Source organism: Taurulus bubalis (assembly GCF_910589615.1).
Source record: "Taurulus bubalis genome assembly, chromosome: 5".
In the NCBI taxonomy this organism is placed as follows: Eukaryota; Metazoa; Chordata; class Actinopteri; order Perciformes; family Cottidae; genus Taurulus; species Taurulus bubalis.
This window is the reverse complement of record NC_136593.1, coordinates 19,654,076-19,669,036: the sequence shown is the minus strand read 5'-3', so window position 1 is coordinate 19,669,036 and position 14,961 is coordinate 19,654,076. Positions and strand designations below refer to the sequence as shown.

The 14,961-nt window shown below is 41.1% G+C and overlaps 1 protein-coding gene across 1 annotated transcript; it reads right to left on the bottom strand.

The window, feature by feature from the left end:
• Positions 1 to 5,043: 5,043 nt before the first annotated feature.
• LOC306736364 (caM kinase-like vesicle-associated protein) lies at positions 5,044 to 12,828 on the bottom strand (the record flags this gene model as incomplete). The annotated part of the gene is made up of 10 exons (XM_079217995.1): positions 12,731 to 12,828; positions 12,479 to 12,610; positions 10,683 to 10,757; positions 9,971 to 10,109; positions 8,475 to 8,595; positions 8,294 to 8,369; positions 7,977 to 8,113; positions 7,727 to 7,805; positions 6,416 to 6,503; positions 5,044 to 5,436 (listed from the first exon to the last, which is right to left on the bottom strand). Exons 1-10 carry the CDS (start codon positions 12,823 to 12,825, stop codon positions 5,044 to 5,046), a joined length of 1,335 nt encoding a protein of 444 aa, XP_079074121.1. The 5' UTR covers positions 12,826 to 12,828.
• Between the last annotated feature and the right edge of the window lie 2,133 nt (positions 12,829 to 14,961).

Below are 14,961 nucleotides of genomic sequence, written 5' to 3'. Positions count from 1 at the left end.
ACCAGCAGATGGCAGGATGCAACAGTGTCCACGGTACTGTTCCTTCTACAAACGTGCACAATAAACAAGGCCATAGTAAATATATATTATTTATAGTAGAAGTACTGTTGTAGCTGGTTGAGGTGGAGCTACTTTAACTTTTTATTCCTACTTTTTAAATAACTTTTTAACAAACTCACAGTTTATAAATGGGGGGCCGGGCCCCCTCCAAAGGGTCACAAGATACATTTGTGTTATGAGATGATTTTGGTCTTGATAATAATAATTAGCGTAACAGTTTTACCTATTTGGGCCTGGAACCCTTATGAAAGAAACCATCGGATAACTTTAGAGAGGATTTGTCTCGATGGTGGAACTGCAGACATCTGAAGTTGTCGGTAACCTTCTAAAACCTCGTTCAGCCTTATCTGTCTTATAATACAAAAGTTGATTACTGTAGGCTGATTTTGCTATTGTTGCTTATGGATTCTTTTTTTTACATGTTTCAATATCGGTGAAGCTTTGTTCTACACAGCCACTGACATTGACATTCATTATAGTTAATTGGAAAATGTGACATTATTACAATATACATTTTTCCCCTGCTGGACCTCCGTGGCATGCTGAGACAGTAAACCGATAAGGGGAGCTGTTGTGATTGATTGTTATTTTAATCCCTACTTGCCAATGAATCAATGCTCCACACCGCACCTATTCATCACTATCACAAATTCTCGGGAATATTGTCATCAGATTGAATCTGATGCCTGATAGATATCTAAGATGGAAACATCAATATTAATGTGTGGAAACACTTATTGCAAACAGCGCTGCTTAAACCCGAATGAGTCGTGTAGGTAGATTCATTCTTGCTTGCTGTTACTCAAGCATTTCGGTCTTGATTTTGCAACATAACTCAATGCGCAGCTAATATTGTAGCTACTATTTTAGTTTACTAAGCATGTACGTTTTTTAGTTTTTTGTCGGGAGGATGTTATATTTTGCAAAAATCTCTTTTCCTTCCGGCGAGGACACACTCCGATCAGTAGCCTTTCATCTCTAGATTGCTGGTTGAGAGAAACAGGAAGCACTGACACTTCTCCCAGCCAACCATTCTTAATGAAGTCATCCAACGACACGGAGGCAGAGATCCCCCTGAGCCCCGATGAGTGCATGGATGGCTGCATATCTTAGTACAATGGGCATGAAAAAGAAAAAAAATCCCATGAGGAAGCCTATTGAAACCCCCAGAGGGCCTAGAAAGTGAGCTCTCTGCATAATTATTCCAACAAGATACAATTCAAGTATCTTGGAAAGTGTCACCAAACGGCACTGCTGGGATTTTTTTTCTCTGCAAACCCGAGTTCACACCCCACCAGGATGGCTGCTAAGCGTGTGCTAATTGAGAGTGTGTAACACAGATGCTCTTCCCCGGGTTCGGGGAATGACGCAGGCTGCTTCCCACATTTTCTCGAGACAATCCTGCAGATCTGATAGAGCCGTCCTCTTTTTAAAGACGCTGTGCACCCAAATGACGAAGATGGCTGATAAATAAACAACTTTTTATTTATTTTTATTTTTACCATCAAAGTAATCAACTCAGTCAAGGAGTACAGTACAGAGCTCACAAATGCAAGACAGGACCTACAGGTGACCACTGGTCCTGGCAAACATCACATCTACAAATACACCCGTAAGTGCATGGCGAAATGAACAAACTTGGGATACTAAATACAGTGAGGAATGTATTGGGAGGGGGAGGAGGGAAAGCATTGCTTTAAACTGTGTAACAGTGTTCAAAAAGTATTTATTTGCCATCTAAACGAAGAAAACAGACTACATGAAATAATCTATTCACATAAAAATCTCTGATATTCTTCAGTTTAAGCCTCTATTTATAATCTAAATATATATATATATATATATATATATATATATATATATATATATATATATATATATATATACATATATATATTAAACAATGTAAGAAATTATACTGTGTTATATTCTGAATGATTGGCCTGTCTACCAATCAACCGAAGCACACAATTAAAAGTAGATACATTTATGAATAAAAGACTCCGTGACAACAAAGTCAAAATTTATATTCTACAGATTATGAATTGTGAACAGTTTTTTCCAGAGCCCCTAATTTTTGTAATGTAAAATGCACATTTTCATATAAATTCACAGGTGTTGACCATTGACAACAGATTGGGTGGAGTCAAACAAAGTGTCCGTGCACGAGCCATTACGTATTATACTTTGATTATGTCATCCAGTAATCATATTGACAATGGGGCCTTATGTGACAGGGAGTGAAAACCCATGATTCAGTGTGTGTTAGCGCAGGAAATCCAACACATTCTCACTCCCAACTCGTCAAATATCGACGCCTGGTGATTGGCCCTCTGAGCTTCAAACTATGACGCTCTAGGTTCCCCTCTAGCGTCAGTTTTGGACACGGTAGGGTCAGCGTGTCAGTTGTTGCTCATTACATGCATAGTTTCTTTTCAAAATAAACATCTGCTATCACAGGAGTAATCCAGTTTCCATTTGTTACATACGTACAGTGTCTTTTCAAAATAAACTTCCGACAAAGGTTCACTTAGTTTCTTGTTTTACTCGGTTACCTTTCGGCAAGAAAAATATTGTGGTTTTGGGTTAAAATAAGTACATTTGTTACGTCACGTAATTTACATATTTAACTATGTGAATTACGTGACAAAAGTAAGGACATCAACGGCAGTGTCCGGGGTGACTGTTGGACACAATTGTCCACCCTGACAAATTGTCTCCCTATTTATACTTCGGCAGTAATAATGATCCGGATGGGTTTACATTGGAGTTGAAAGCCGGTTGGGTCCCTTACAGACACTAAAGGGTGCCTCGTTGCACTGTCATCAGACCCCAAGGGGCACTGACCAAGCGTCGGTATTTGACGAGTTATCACTCTTACATGAGAGCCGCCATGTGTTAGTTTAAAGGACTTCACCCCAAAATCCCAAATACATATTTTTCCTCTTCCTCATAGTGCTAATTAAACTGCTCACAACAAGGTCTGCCGATTATCTTGAGTAACCAGATCACCATTTCTGGAAAGAGACATTGCTGTTGAGTTCAATTGTATTTGTAGAGCTCTGAGCACCACAAGCCAGTGACATATAGTGCCAATATAGTGAAGAGAAGACAGACATCTCTACAGCCGATATCTCCAAAACTAGGCAACTCATACCAAAACAATCTGAATTGATAAATAGCCCTCCAGGTAAGAGGCAAAATATGTATATACATCTTTGGATTTTGGGGTGAACTGTCCCTTTAAATGGCCCTGCTGGGTCGGACAGCTGGCAAGGACTACAGACTTCTACTTACAGGTACATGGACAAGGACACCAGGAATCACAGTTTCTGCAGCCGTTCGTATATTGCTCAATTTCCTCTAATGATTACAGAGAACTCCTTCTGTAGCTCGTTATTAATGCTTGAGAGGACCAAGGGGGGACAAAAAGGAAAGATTCTTATTACTGTTTATCAAGTATAAGGAGAAAGTTGTATCGAATACATACATGACTGAAAGAGTTGAAAAACAACAACAAAAAGAAAAAGAAAAAAGAGGTATGGCAATAAAAAATATAAATAAATAAACAATACGTTCAGAAATGTCAAACAAAGATTCATATATTTCTTGAAGTACAATACAGGTCAGAAAAGCTGAGTTGGTGAAGATGACCATAGTCACCAAAAAGTCAAAATGGTGCACGTCTTTCTTTGAAAGCTGCATGTGGTCAGTTAATGCACATTTTGATTTACAGTTACAACCAAATATTAAGACATATGTGGCATTTTGAGTCAATATCCTAACACAATTAAACCAAAGCAAATACAAGTAAACTGAGATCTATTACAAAAAAAGAACACTTTCTTTGTGACGTGATGAATAAAGACGGCGTGAAGTTTCTAGAAAAGAACAGCTACAAATTAATTTGAATGCATAGAGCTCCTATGTAATGAAGACTGTTTTACATTTCTTTCATATAACTTACATTGACGGCATGGGTGCTAAATGAACAGTCGCAATAGACAGCATAATGTAAAGTGTGCTTTTGAAAAGAACATTGGCCTCGGCATGGCTTGTGGCGAGAGGCGAAGGTTCTGCGATAAGATGAGAGTTTGGCGGTAACGCATCTTTATCCACCGAGTGGTCGTAAATGTAAAATGAACAGCAAAAAGTGAGAATGCATGCTGTTTTGGCTACTTCTACAAAGGTCTCTATGTACAGGATCTTTACACGTACAGCTATGAGGTTCTTTCCTGAGCAGGAAGTTAGCAAAGGAACATAGTGTTTGTGTGTGTGCTTAAGTGTGAAGCTGCCGAGTTCAAAATGCAGTACTGGGCATAATAACTCCCATTCACCAATCACAGTCATTGTTCAACGTACAATGACTGGTTGGCGCAGACAAGAACAATTAAGAAAGATAACAATATCGCCCCTGTGACAGGAATATGTGATCTTCTCCGTGTGTGAGGACCAGCACTTACTGAGTATCACGGTACGAGGTCAAAACATTTCAGAAGCAATACTTTTCTACTGATTCTAAGAACAAATGTAATTGCAAGACTGGCAGAGAGAAGTTCCCCAAGTTGGCTCGTTAAAAATAAATCAAAGCCGTTTTCAGCACAATTATGGCCTCCTATATTCTCTTATCACTAAGAGAAGAATAAGTAAGAAGAATTAAGCTTTGAGGCACAGCTCGACAGGAAATCTGTTTGCCCCTAAAACTAAAGTGTGCAGAGACAGACGAGATTTACATAATCTGACAAAAACACCGGAGGGTCAGTGAAAAAAGACACACTACAGGGTAAAAAGTAAGCCAACGCACTCGGGAAAAGGTAGCACACAGCCTCCATGAGATGATACTAATGCTGCAAGTGAGAGAGAAGCAGAGTCAGTGTCACCATGCTAGCAGCTAATGTACAGTGTGCGGGAGTTGGCGGGAAGAGCAGAGGTCACAAAGGGAGGAGTTTGGGACGGGGAGGTTGTGGGATGAGGGGAGGGGGTCTAACCCTGCTCCTCCCCGGCCTCAGTGGCTGCATTGAGCGTGGCCGAAGCCTCCCCATTGCACCGCGTCGTCGTGGGCTCGGCCTCCTGCTGCGCCGGGCTCGGTTGCTGTGGCTCCGCGGGGGAGGCGGCCACCGCGGCCCCAGCCTCCAGTGCCGGCTGGCTTACCTCCGCTACGGCAGCAGGGAGCTCTGTGACGGGAGCGGGAGCGGGAGCGCCCTCGGCCGCCACAGCAGACAAGGGCGCGGAGGGGTCGGAGGGGTCGGGGGGGTTGGTGGGAGCCGGTGGAGCCGCGGCGTCCGCCGGGGTCCCGGCCGCGGGGACGGCTGGCCTCGAGTCGCTCTGCTCCGGTGCTCTCAGTCTCTTCATGATGGTGGTGACCCGCACAGCTTTCTGTAAGGAGGAGGGATGACAAGCTGAACTCAAACAGATGCTGTGACCCGAGAACACAACTCTACATGCTCTTAAAACTTCTTTAACCCCAGTAAAGCCCCATACATTTTTCAAAAACATTCCGAATGGTACTAAATACAGAATATCTCCTCAACCACAAGGGCTATTTTAATCATTTCAAAAGTTATAATATACAGAAAAGACTTGTGAGACCAGTTAAGAGGTTCATATAGCAGTATATGTGCTACTGGTTTATCGGTTGATTATATTATATAACACAGGAAAGAAAAAAAAGAAAAAAACTTGTGGGAAAAAACTAACTTTCAGGATGTATTTCCTCTTTTTAATGATGCATATCATCGCTTTTTTTTCTAGTATAAAATAGCATTATATGTTAACAGTATCTCTGAAAAGTTTTTTGTAATTAATTTAGTGCAGATTTCATGAACCGTAGGTTTAGGTCCGTTGAAAGCAAAAATGCCCTAACTTTCTTCCCGGACATTGGACGCCTCTGGTTCCACAGCAGAGGGGCTCTGCTCAAGCAGATGCACCAATACGTACCAAGCAAGAATCGTTTCTTCCATAAGTAAGTCATATTTCAGTTTTTGGGAAAAAAAAAAATGCAATGTGGTTGATATCTTGCTGAGGCTTTGTCTCACAGTGGTTTTGGATTCTGTAGGTCGTAATCTTTCCAGAAAGGTGCAGCAATTATGTGTGGCGTCAAGCTAGGGATATACAAAATTATATTTTCATAACTTGGTGAGCTCTCTCTCGAGTCACTTTCAAGTACTTTTAATCATATTTATGGACTTGAAAGAGGACTTAGAGAGTGAGGAAGAGCTCCTGATGAAGAATTCAGACCGCATTTTTTGGGGCTGCTGGGAACAATACAATACAACACTGCACCACTTCTTCTTCACAACCTTCTGTCGACCGGTGTGAAGGAGACTTCTCTTGCAGAGAGAACAGAAGGGCTTACCTTCCATTTAGCTCTGGCGAAGTTCTTCTCTATTTGTGCGCACACGTTTTCCTTGATGTTCTTATCTGAAGCTGCACCGCCGGAGATCCTGTAGTAGAAAATGGGAAAAACACAACTTCACAACGGAGCTTTATGCTTCCCCTATCTTTGGATGCTTTGGGCTGCTGCACACAGTATTACTCAATTTGTTGTTCATTTTATGGACTGGCAAACGTGTGCAGGAACTGTTTAGCCTTTAAGGATTATTTTTGATTATGTGTCAGCTTGAGCATTTTTCTCCTAGTTTTTGTCCCTGTGACAATCAACTTGTGTTCAAAATGTATACTTAACTGGAAGTGCCTCTATCAGATAGATCTAAGTGATTGAACAAAACAAAAGATTAATAGATGTGTTCTTGACACAATAATTGGAAATGCCGGCTAACAGGCGCAATTGAACAACCTCAAAACAAATGCATTGTGCACAATGAGGTGTCCCTAGAAAGAAAAGGGTTTTCCAAAAACTGAGCTAAAAGCGAGTGATTATTAGACTAACATTCATCAGGTGGACAGAAAGGAGTTATAATGATTGATGATGTTGCTACTAGATGTGAAAATTCACCGCATTAACACCAAAAGTGTGTAGCAAGTAGATTACGTGCAAAGTCAATGCACAGATGCTAATGTTTGCGAAAAAGCGGAATTTACGGCGGGCAATGTGAATAACGCGCTGAGCGTTGAGATGCTCCGCCTGGCATCACTTCCGTCATGCCATTGCTGAATTCAACTGGCTGCTGGTCCAAATTTCCTCCGCGAAAACACAGCATTAAGGTTGATGATAGGTCAATGCTGCGTTCACAACTCACAGCTGCCATCAAGTGGACAAAATATATATATATATGTTACTGCAATGACTGAATGTCATGGGAATTTGAATATTTGGTCATAAATCCAAGTATTGAACAAATTGAAATGTTGACAGTCAATGGATAATTTTTTAATATCATTTCGTGATCGTCCAATATTTATTTGTCAGGAATAGTAATCAGAAAATGTCAACCTGCTGGTGGCACTAAAGTAAAAGTCCTTGACTGGTAAACTATGAATCTCTGCTATATTTTGTGCCAATCCATCCAATACAGGGCAAATAAATGCTGAACACTCATTAAGATCAGCGATTAGCCTTTTTAAAGGCCTTTTTCTTCTCAAAGCGATTTCAAAGGCAAACGAGAAAGAAAGCCTGCTCTTTAGCAATCACATCACACGAACACAGTCTGATCACACTGCTCTGGATTAAATGGTCTGCACAATATATCAAAGCTTTGCCGCCTACCACTCATGGTTTATAGCCTCCTGGGCTGTCAGTCTCAGGTCTTGATCCACCTCCATCAGGCGAGAAACCAGACTCTTAGCTGTCAGACAAAAAATCACACAGAATCATCTCAACAAAAAGAGGGTTTGTTCTCTTGATGGACATAAAAAACGTCTTTTGGCCAGTCGGCCACAAAAGGAGAATTTGACATGTTTACCCGGCAACTCCGTCACTGTGTGCCTTCACAGTTTTAACTTTATCCTGAAAGTACCTGAATCTGAGATTTCATCCCAGTACGGAGAGTCAAACTCATAATCGCCTGCCAGGATCTTTCGGAACAGGTTCTTGTCGTGGTTTTCATAATCATCGTCGTCAGATTCATCGTAGAAAGGAGGGTTGCCTGACAGCCTGAGGTTGAAAAAAAAAGAAAAGCTGGAGTCAAAAAACACCTATACGCCATATTTAAAAGACGCATATTCTGTAATGTTGCACGATGTACAATCTTGATCAATATCAACCAAGTCTGGAACCTGCCCAGTGACTTTAAATGAGGTGTAGAGCTGCTTGACGTTTCATGTCACGACTTACAGTATGTACATGATGACACCTGTTGCCCAGCAATCCACAGGTCTGCCATATCGCTGTCTGCCAACCACCTCTGGCGCTGCACAGGAGTACAGAAAACACCATCAAACACTCTGTGAGTTTGAACGCCACATCACATTCTCCACAACGTCTTATTTGCTACTTTGTCAAGTTACATTCTCACCCAGGTACTCTGGTGTCCCACAGGGGTCTTTGATTAGTCCGGTCTCCAGCTTGGCAAGATGGAAGTCGCTGATGACTATTTTAGAGTGCTTCAGGCGATTGTAGTAAACCAAGTTCTCCAACTAAAAAAAAAGATAGCATATTACAATGAAAACATTAAGATGTGATTATGATTGAGGGCTTTCATTTTCTCGGCCTCTTAGTCAATGACTAAGAGGTTGACTTTCAGTTGTGAGATAATTTTTTTTACAGAAATATAATGAGGAGACTGAAAGCATCTAAAAGTTTAATTATCCAGTGCCAATAAAAAAAGAAAAGAAGAGAGGACCATGTCAGGAAAGCTGGGCATCCATCAAAATGATGTACAAAAAGAGAGACATTCAGTTTAATTTGAGGTTTTATTATGATTAGACTAAAGCTAAATGCCTCCACCAAGTTTGACGTAATTCCGCATAAAACATGCATTGATTTTCATTTGAGCTGACAGTCCCATACAGGCAGATTTGAGAGGAAGCGAGGTGGAGGAGATAATCCAGGTTTTGCCGTGAATAGTAATCATATTGCCACCACCTTTTTCCTATATTACTTATTTATAGTCTTGAATCAAGCTCACTTTAGGTATTTACGTTGAACACGTTTGAAATCACATGGATATCCTTTTTCATAATAATAGCGTGCGATTGTATTCATCATCACAATGATCTGCACAAACATCTGCTGCTTAAATTTCCACCGCAGTGCCATATATAGGCTACAATGAAAGTGGAATTTAAAATGTGGCCAGTTCTTTTATGTTGTGTTTCTTTTATTCATGAAATTACTTTTCGCTCAGTAACATTTCACTGTTTTACGTTCGTAAAAAATTGCTGATGATCTGGGAACATGGTTGCCTCTTGAATCTTCATATTGCAACATAAACATGATCCTGGTAATGACCCATGAATACATTTGGATTTTTTAGAAAAAAACACTATTTTGTTTGTTTGTGGTTCTCGAGGAAAAGTCAGGAAATCACAATGTTGGTAGGATTCATCCTCTAGAGATCATGAATGCATGTATGAACTTGAAAGGCAAGCCATCCAATAGCTCTGCTGATCAGCCGTATGAACCATAGGCAGGTTGCTTGGGTCAATGGAAGTGAAATATAGTTCATCGGGCAGAGGCTTGTGGTTTCTACTGTCTGTAGTTCATTTTTTTTTAGGTTGAGGTTTATAGTTGGTGCAGCTGAAAACAGCAAAGAACAGTAAGATGTTTTGTATTGGTTTGCTGGTAAAAAAGATATGTACATGTTTACTGGACAGTCACTGAAAGGCTTTTTAGATCCTAATCTGTACTTTTGATCTCCGCACACAACTGATTCAACGGGATCCCGAGGACATTTTTTCCTTTGGTAATAGCTTTACTGCTGGGGTTAACAGTTAACAGTGAGATGCCCCCACAATGATGGTGTCTTGTATGCTTCGGCCTACAAAGCCCGGCATCACTGCAGCGTGTTACCTTGAGGTTTCTGTGAACAATATGCAGGGAGTGGAGGTAGGCGACGGCCTCCAACACCTGGCGCACCACGTTGCTGGTGTCTCGCTCTGAGTAGTAGCCTTGGTCCAGGATCCAGTCAAATACCTCTCTGCCTGTCGCACTGTGGGAAAAGGAAGGCTCGTAATGCGTTACATGTCTGTTGTTAAAAGTTATACATGTTTCTTTCTCTCAGCGCCAGAATGTTTATCAGTTTGAGTCTGACTGGAAACATCATGTCATCCTCCATTTTCTCTCTCATTGTAATTTGACCATGTATATCTATAGCAAAATGTAAATTACAGTTTTCGACCAGATTACACAACATACTCCACCTAATAAAGGGAAATGGTTTTAATCACTTCCCCATGTATGTTTATTTATTTTTTCTAACCAGAATTCCCACTAATCAAGTGTTCTTGAAGGACGAGGAGTATCGCGTATTTAGTACATCCATGGAAATGCATAACATTCCCCCAAAACACATGCTGATGAGAATGGAGCAGCTTGCGAGCAATCGTATCTGAATACCAAATGAGTGGAGTTCAGAGCTGTTCTCATATCTACAGGGCCTCAGGCTACAACAGCTCATTCCCCATGAGTGTATAATCAACGCATATACAGTTCGGCAGGCTCCGGCTACCGCGAAGACAAGCAGAGAGCCTTTCCCCCCGGCTCGTCAGACATCTGAACTCACAGTTCAAGGAAGAGGAAGTACTCTTTTTTGGTCTCAAAGACGTCCACCAGCTGGAGAATATTGGGATGCTTCACCCTGAGGAGATGTGTCACGAAGAACAAGGCAGAGAGAGAGAGAGAGATGTCAGGACACAGGAGATGACGTCTACATCATAATCTAAAGACCTGCTTTAATAACGCTCGTGAGTAACACGCCGCAGTCGTCACGGAGACAGAGAGAGGGAGAACAGCTGACTGTGCCTTGGGAAACATAATAGTGAATTTGGCCCATAAAAGGTGCACTATTTCTTGTTGTTCCTACATGTGAATCCCCCAAGAAGGCAAAATGCTCCCGTTGCCTTCAAAATAGTTTTTACCATTTTTTTTTTAATTGCACTGATTGTGGAGGAAGCTTCAAAAGCTGTGTCTGAAATCACTTCCTCCGTTATGTATGACACATAACTCAATAGGTTAGTCAGTGAATAAAACATTTCATTTGGACATTTATCATTTCTGCGTCACCACCGACAGGTGCGGTGTTGCATCAGAAGCCAAGTAAAAAGCGTTGCATTGTGTGACTTTTGGGGAAAATGGAGAGCACTTCCTGTCAACAAACTTCAAACACTGTAATATCAATAATATACTGTCAGAAAGGCATGAAGTCCACCGAGTAGCAAATGGAGAGAGATTTTGGACACACAGTACATGTTTCTCTACAACCTGTTTTAGTTACATAAGGATGAGCGGAGCAGTTTGCAAAGTGAAATGTGAGTGCACTGCATGCATTGGCCAACACCCTTTTGTCTTTCCTTGACGATTGGTCTGTTCATGTTTTCTAATTGGCGTTACCAATATAGAAAACGTGCACACTTTTAAAGACCCTCTAGAGACATATTTCAAGACATAAAGAAATCCTCTGCTTGTGTTTCATGTTTTTTTAGTAAAAAAAAACAACTGTTCAAATAGCTCATTACAAATGGTTGAAAAGACATTTAATCCGTCATAAAAAAAATGAATATATGAACATTTATGAATTAAATTTAGATTTAAACAGAGCTCAGAGAAAAGTTTCCCCTTCAGCAGATGAATGTGAAGGTGAGCGTGTCAATGTGCCTTTAACGGTAGTGCAAAAAACAATGTGGGAAGAACAACATTGTCAGTACAGATGACTGACAGTGTTTAGGATTGCTTGCTTCATTGTAACAATGAAACAATATATGAAGATTAATACTTCAGTAAGCACCTCTTTTCTTTTCAAATGCCTATATTCAAAAATATCTTAAATTCAAATCCGCACTTGATGTTTTGCCAGTAAGTATTCCCAGCCTTTGACAATGTCATCATATTATATTATTCACTCAAACCCCTCAATGCTGATTAGACCATACAAATCAGGATTGCTGTTATTGAGGCATCTCAAGGGTAATTTTCAGAGGAATAGGAGTTCATGTTTTGAAGAGGCTTTTCATAAAGAAGTCACACTTTAGTATTCATCTTGCTCCACCGCTTCGCCTGCTGTCGGCGACAAATTGTTTAATAAGGCCCAGGTTATGCTAATGTGTTGTTACCTGAAAGTTAGATTATCACAGAGAAGTTGAGATAAACAAGGTTCTTAGAAACAGTGGCGTTGTGTCATCACTCAGCAAAAAGGAGATGCGCTTTACTGCTCTTATTAAAGCACCAATATTTGTTTTCTCTTTTGTTTTTCTTTTTGGAAAATTGATTCCTGTGAAATTAATATTTAGGAAGACGAAACAGGGAGGGGCGGGGGACTAATTTTAAAAGACAATCTTATCGCAAAACTGATCATGTACTTACATCTTTAAGATGACGATCTCATTTTTCGCAGCCTTGCGGACTTTCCGTCCATCCTTTTTCAGGAACTTTTTACATGTAAACATTTTCATTGTGGTTTTGTCCTTGGCCCTGAATATCTCACAGAACTCCTCCCTGAGAAGAAGCAATTTGTTTTATGGCATTTGAGGTGCATTTACAGGTGTATAAACACATATATATCATGAAGTTTTCTTGATAAGTATATATAATGCATCCAGTTGTTGAGATACTCACGATTTAACGATCTGACCCAGGTCATATTTATCTGTGACATCCGAAGGATTGTTATATTCCTTCTTTTCCCCGATTGTTAAACAGCCAAACGGCATGGCCGCTCCTGACCTGCAGGGGGAGAAACAGAAAAGCGAGAAAATGGATTGAGAGAATAAAATGGATAACTACACTTCCAATCAAATTATCAGATTTACCCCTGACACCCCACCTGGCTGATAATTTCTCCCCAATTTCGCCTCATACGGTGCCATGATATTACACCGGATGATGACTTGACAGAAAAAAAGATATACTCTTTATACTAAAGATATATGCTGAGACAGCCTTTCAAAAGTGAGAGCTAAAGAGCCACCAGAGGCAATGTCAATGCAGTGGATTGTTTCACTGACTGTAACTGAGCCTTTCATGATCCTGAATTAATTAAGGGCAGAGACATAGAGGGATCTGCTGCGCAGGCTGAGCTTTATTCTAATACCCATATTTATATAAGTGATTCAACAGCGAGGGGAGTGGTTTTTGTTTGCAGGGAAGCAGGAGACGAGGGCCGATGGTGCCGGTGCTTTATCTGTGGGGTGAAAAGTTTCAAACCTTTGCGTTCAGGGAGCTGAAGGAGCAGCGGCTAATATGATCAGAGAGCGCAGCGAGGCGACCACGGCAACAAGTGAAGCATTTCCAATCAAGAATGGGAGCCAGCAATTACAGGCGCGGCACCCCAGGACTCCGCGGGGGTTTAAAGCACACATGGAACACCTAATTGCAGTGCAGCCGTCTCTGTGCTTCTCTTAAATAGCATTGCGTGGAATTTGAGACCAGCCTGAGGCAACTTAACTGCAGGTTTGTTTGTTTATTTTTTGTGTTAATGGGAATTAAAGGTTTTGTTGTCAGCATAGCTGGAGTCGTTATTTTGCTGTTTCAAGGGAAGAGGAGGGATTCTTTTTTGTCTTCCTGCCCCAGCCCTGTCGAGTCAGGAAGAGCGGTACCAAAACAAGTGTGACATAAAACATTCATGGTCAAGGCAGTCTGTGTGTGTGAATCTTGTATATGCTATGGCTTAATGGAAAAAAACACACTTCGTGATATATATATATCAGCCGATTCACATAATTTTGAATAGCCGTCACTTCACTGGATCCCTTTATTGTTAATTACCAAGATACGCACTAAGCAGGTAACTTCAATACTGTTAAAAAATACCACAGGTGACTCCAGGAAGTGACCGCTCCCACCCAACAAAACACAAGAGCAGTAGGCTTGCATAACCATCGAGCAAACGGCTGTTTATACTCGTTGGTAATTGTACGTATTTTTAAGAAAAATCAGATGTGAAGGTAATAAGTGAGCTTTAGAGGTGCTGGGAGGCCTATTGTTTACTTCAGACAGAGCCAGGCCAGATGTTTGCCCCTGTTTCCAGTCTCTGGGCTGATATGAGACTGGGACTGATCCTCTCATCAAGTAAGAATACCTTTAGCTTCAAATTCAAACGAACATCCCGAAACACAGATGCTAGAACCACAAAAAAGGTATAACATCAGGTTTTATTATCTTCAACATCTTTGGGATTTCAGAAAGCAATTAATTTCAAGTTGGGTTCTTTTATATTCATTATTTACTTTGATCCATTAAGAGATTTAAGTAAGATCTAAAACACATGACTTTTACTGTAGAACTAATGAAGCTCTAGCGTAAGTTCAGACAGGAAGACAATCCCTTCACGCCAGGCTCGTAGGCCTCTCACCCATACTGTCCCTCACCAGCAGCACACATTCCATACTGGATGTCCCTGTCAGATGTGTCAGAAGTGTCAGACTCTATCAGCCGTTCAGCAGCTAGGCGCGCCCAGACAATAGCGCAGAGTCACGCCTTCTTCGCTAGCCTATCAGCTTGTTGCCATCTCTTTTAAATGTACTCTATCCCCACCTCTAGCGTCCTGCTGCCGTCTCATGCGACCTGCTGACCTCCCCAGCACCATCCACCTTCTCAGATTCAGCACTCCATCTGCATCTCCAGCAACTCCAGCAGAATCTCCAGCCACCACTACATCTAGCGCGATCTCAAATCTCCTCATTGAGTTCAAGCGCCAAATAAATTCTGTGTAACCCCATCATCTGGCATAATAAGCGTTAACCACTAATCACTCACTGTCTCTCCTGATTTAAATCACACATGGCCATCATTAGGGATGGGAGAAACGGAGATATTGTGTTACTCTATATCACAGTAACGATATACCG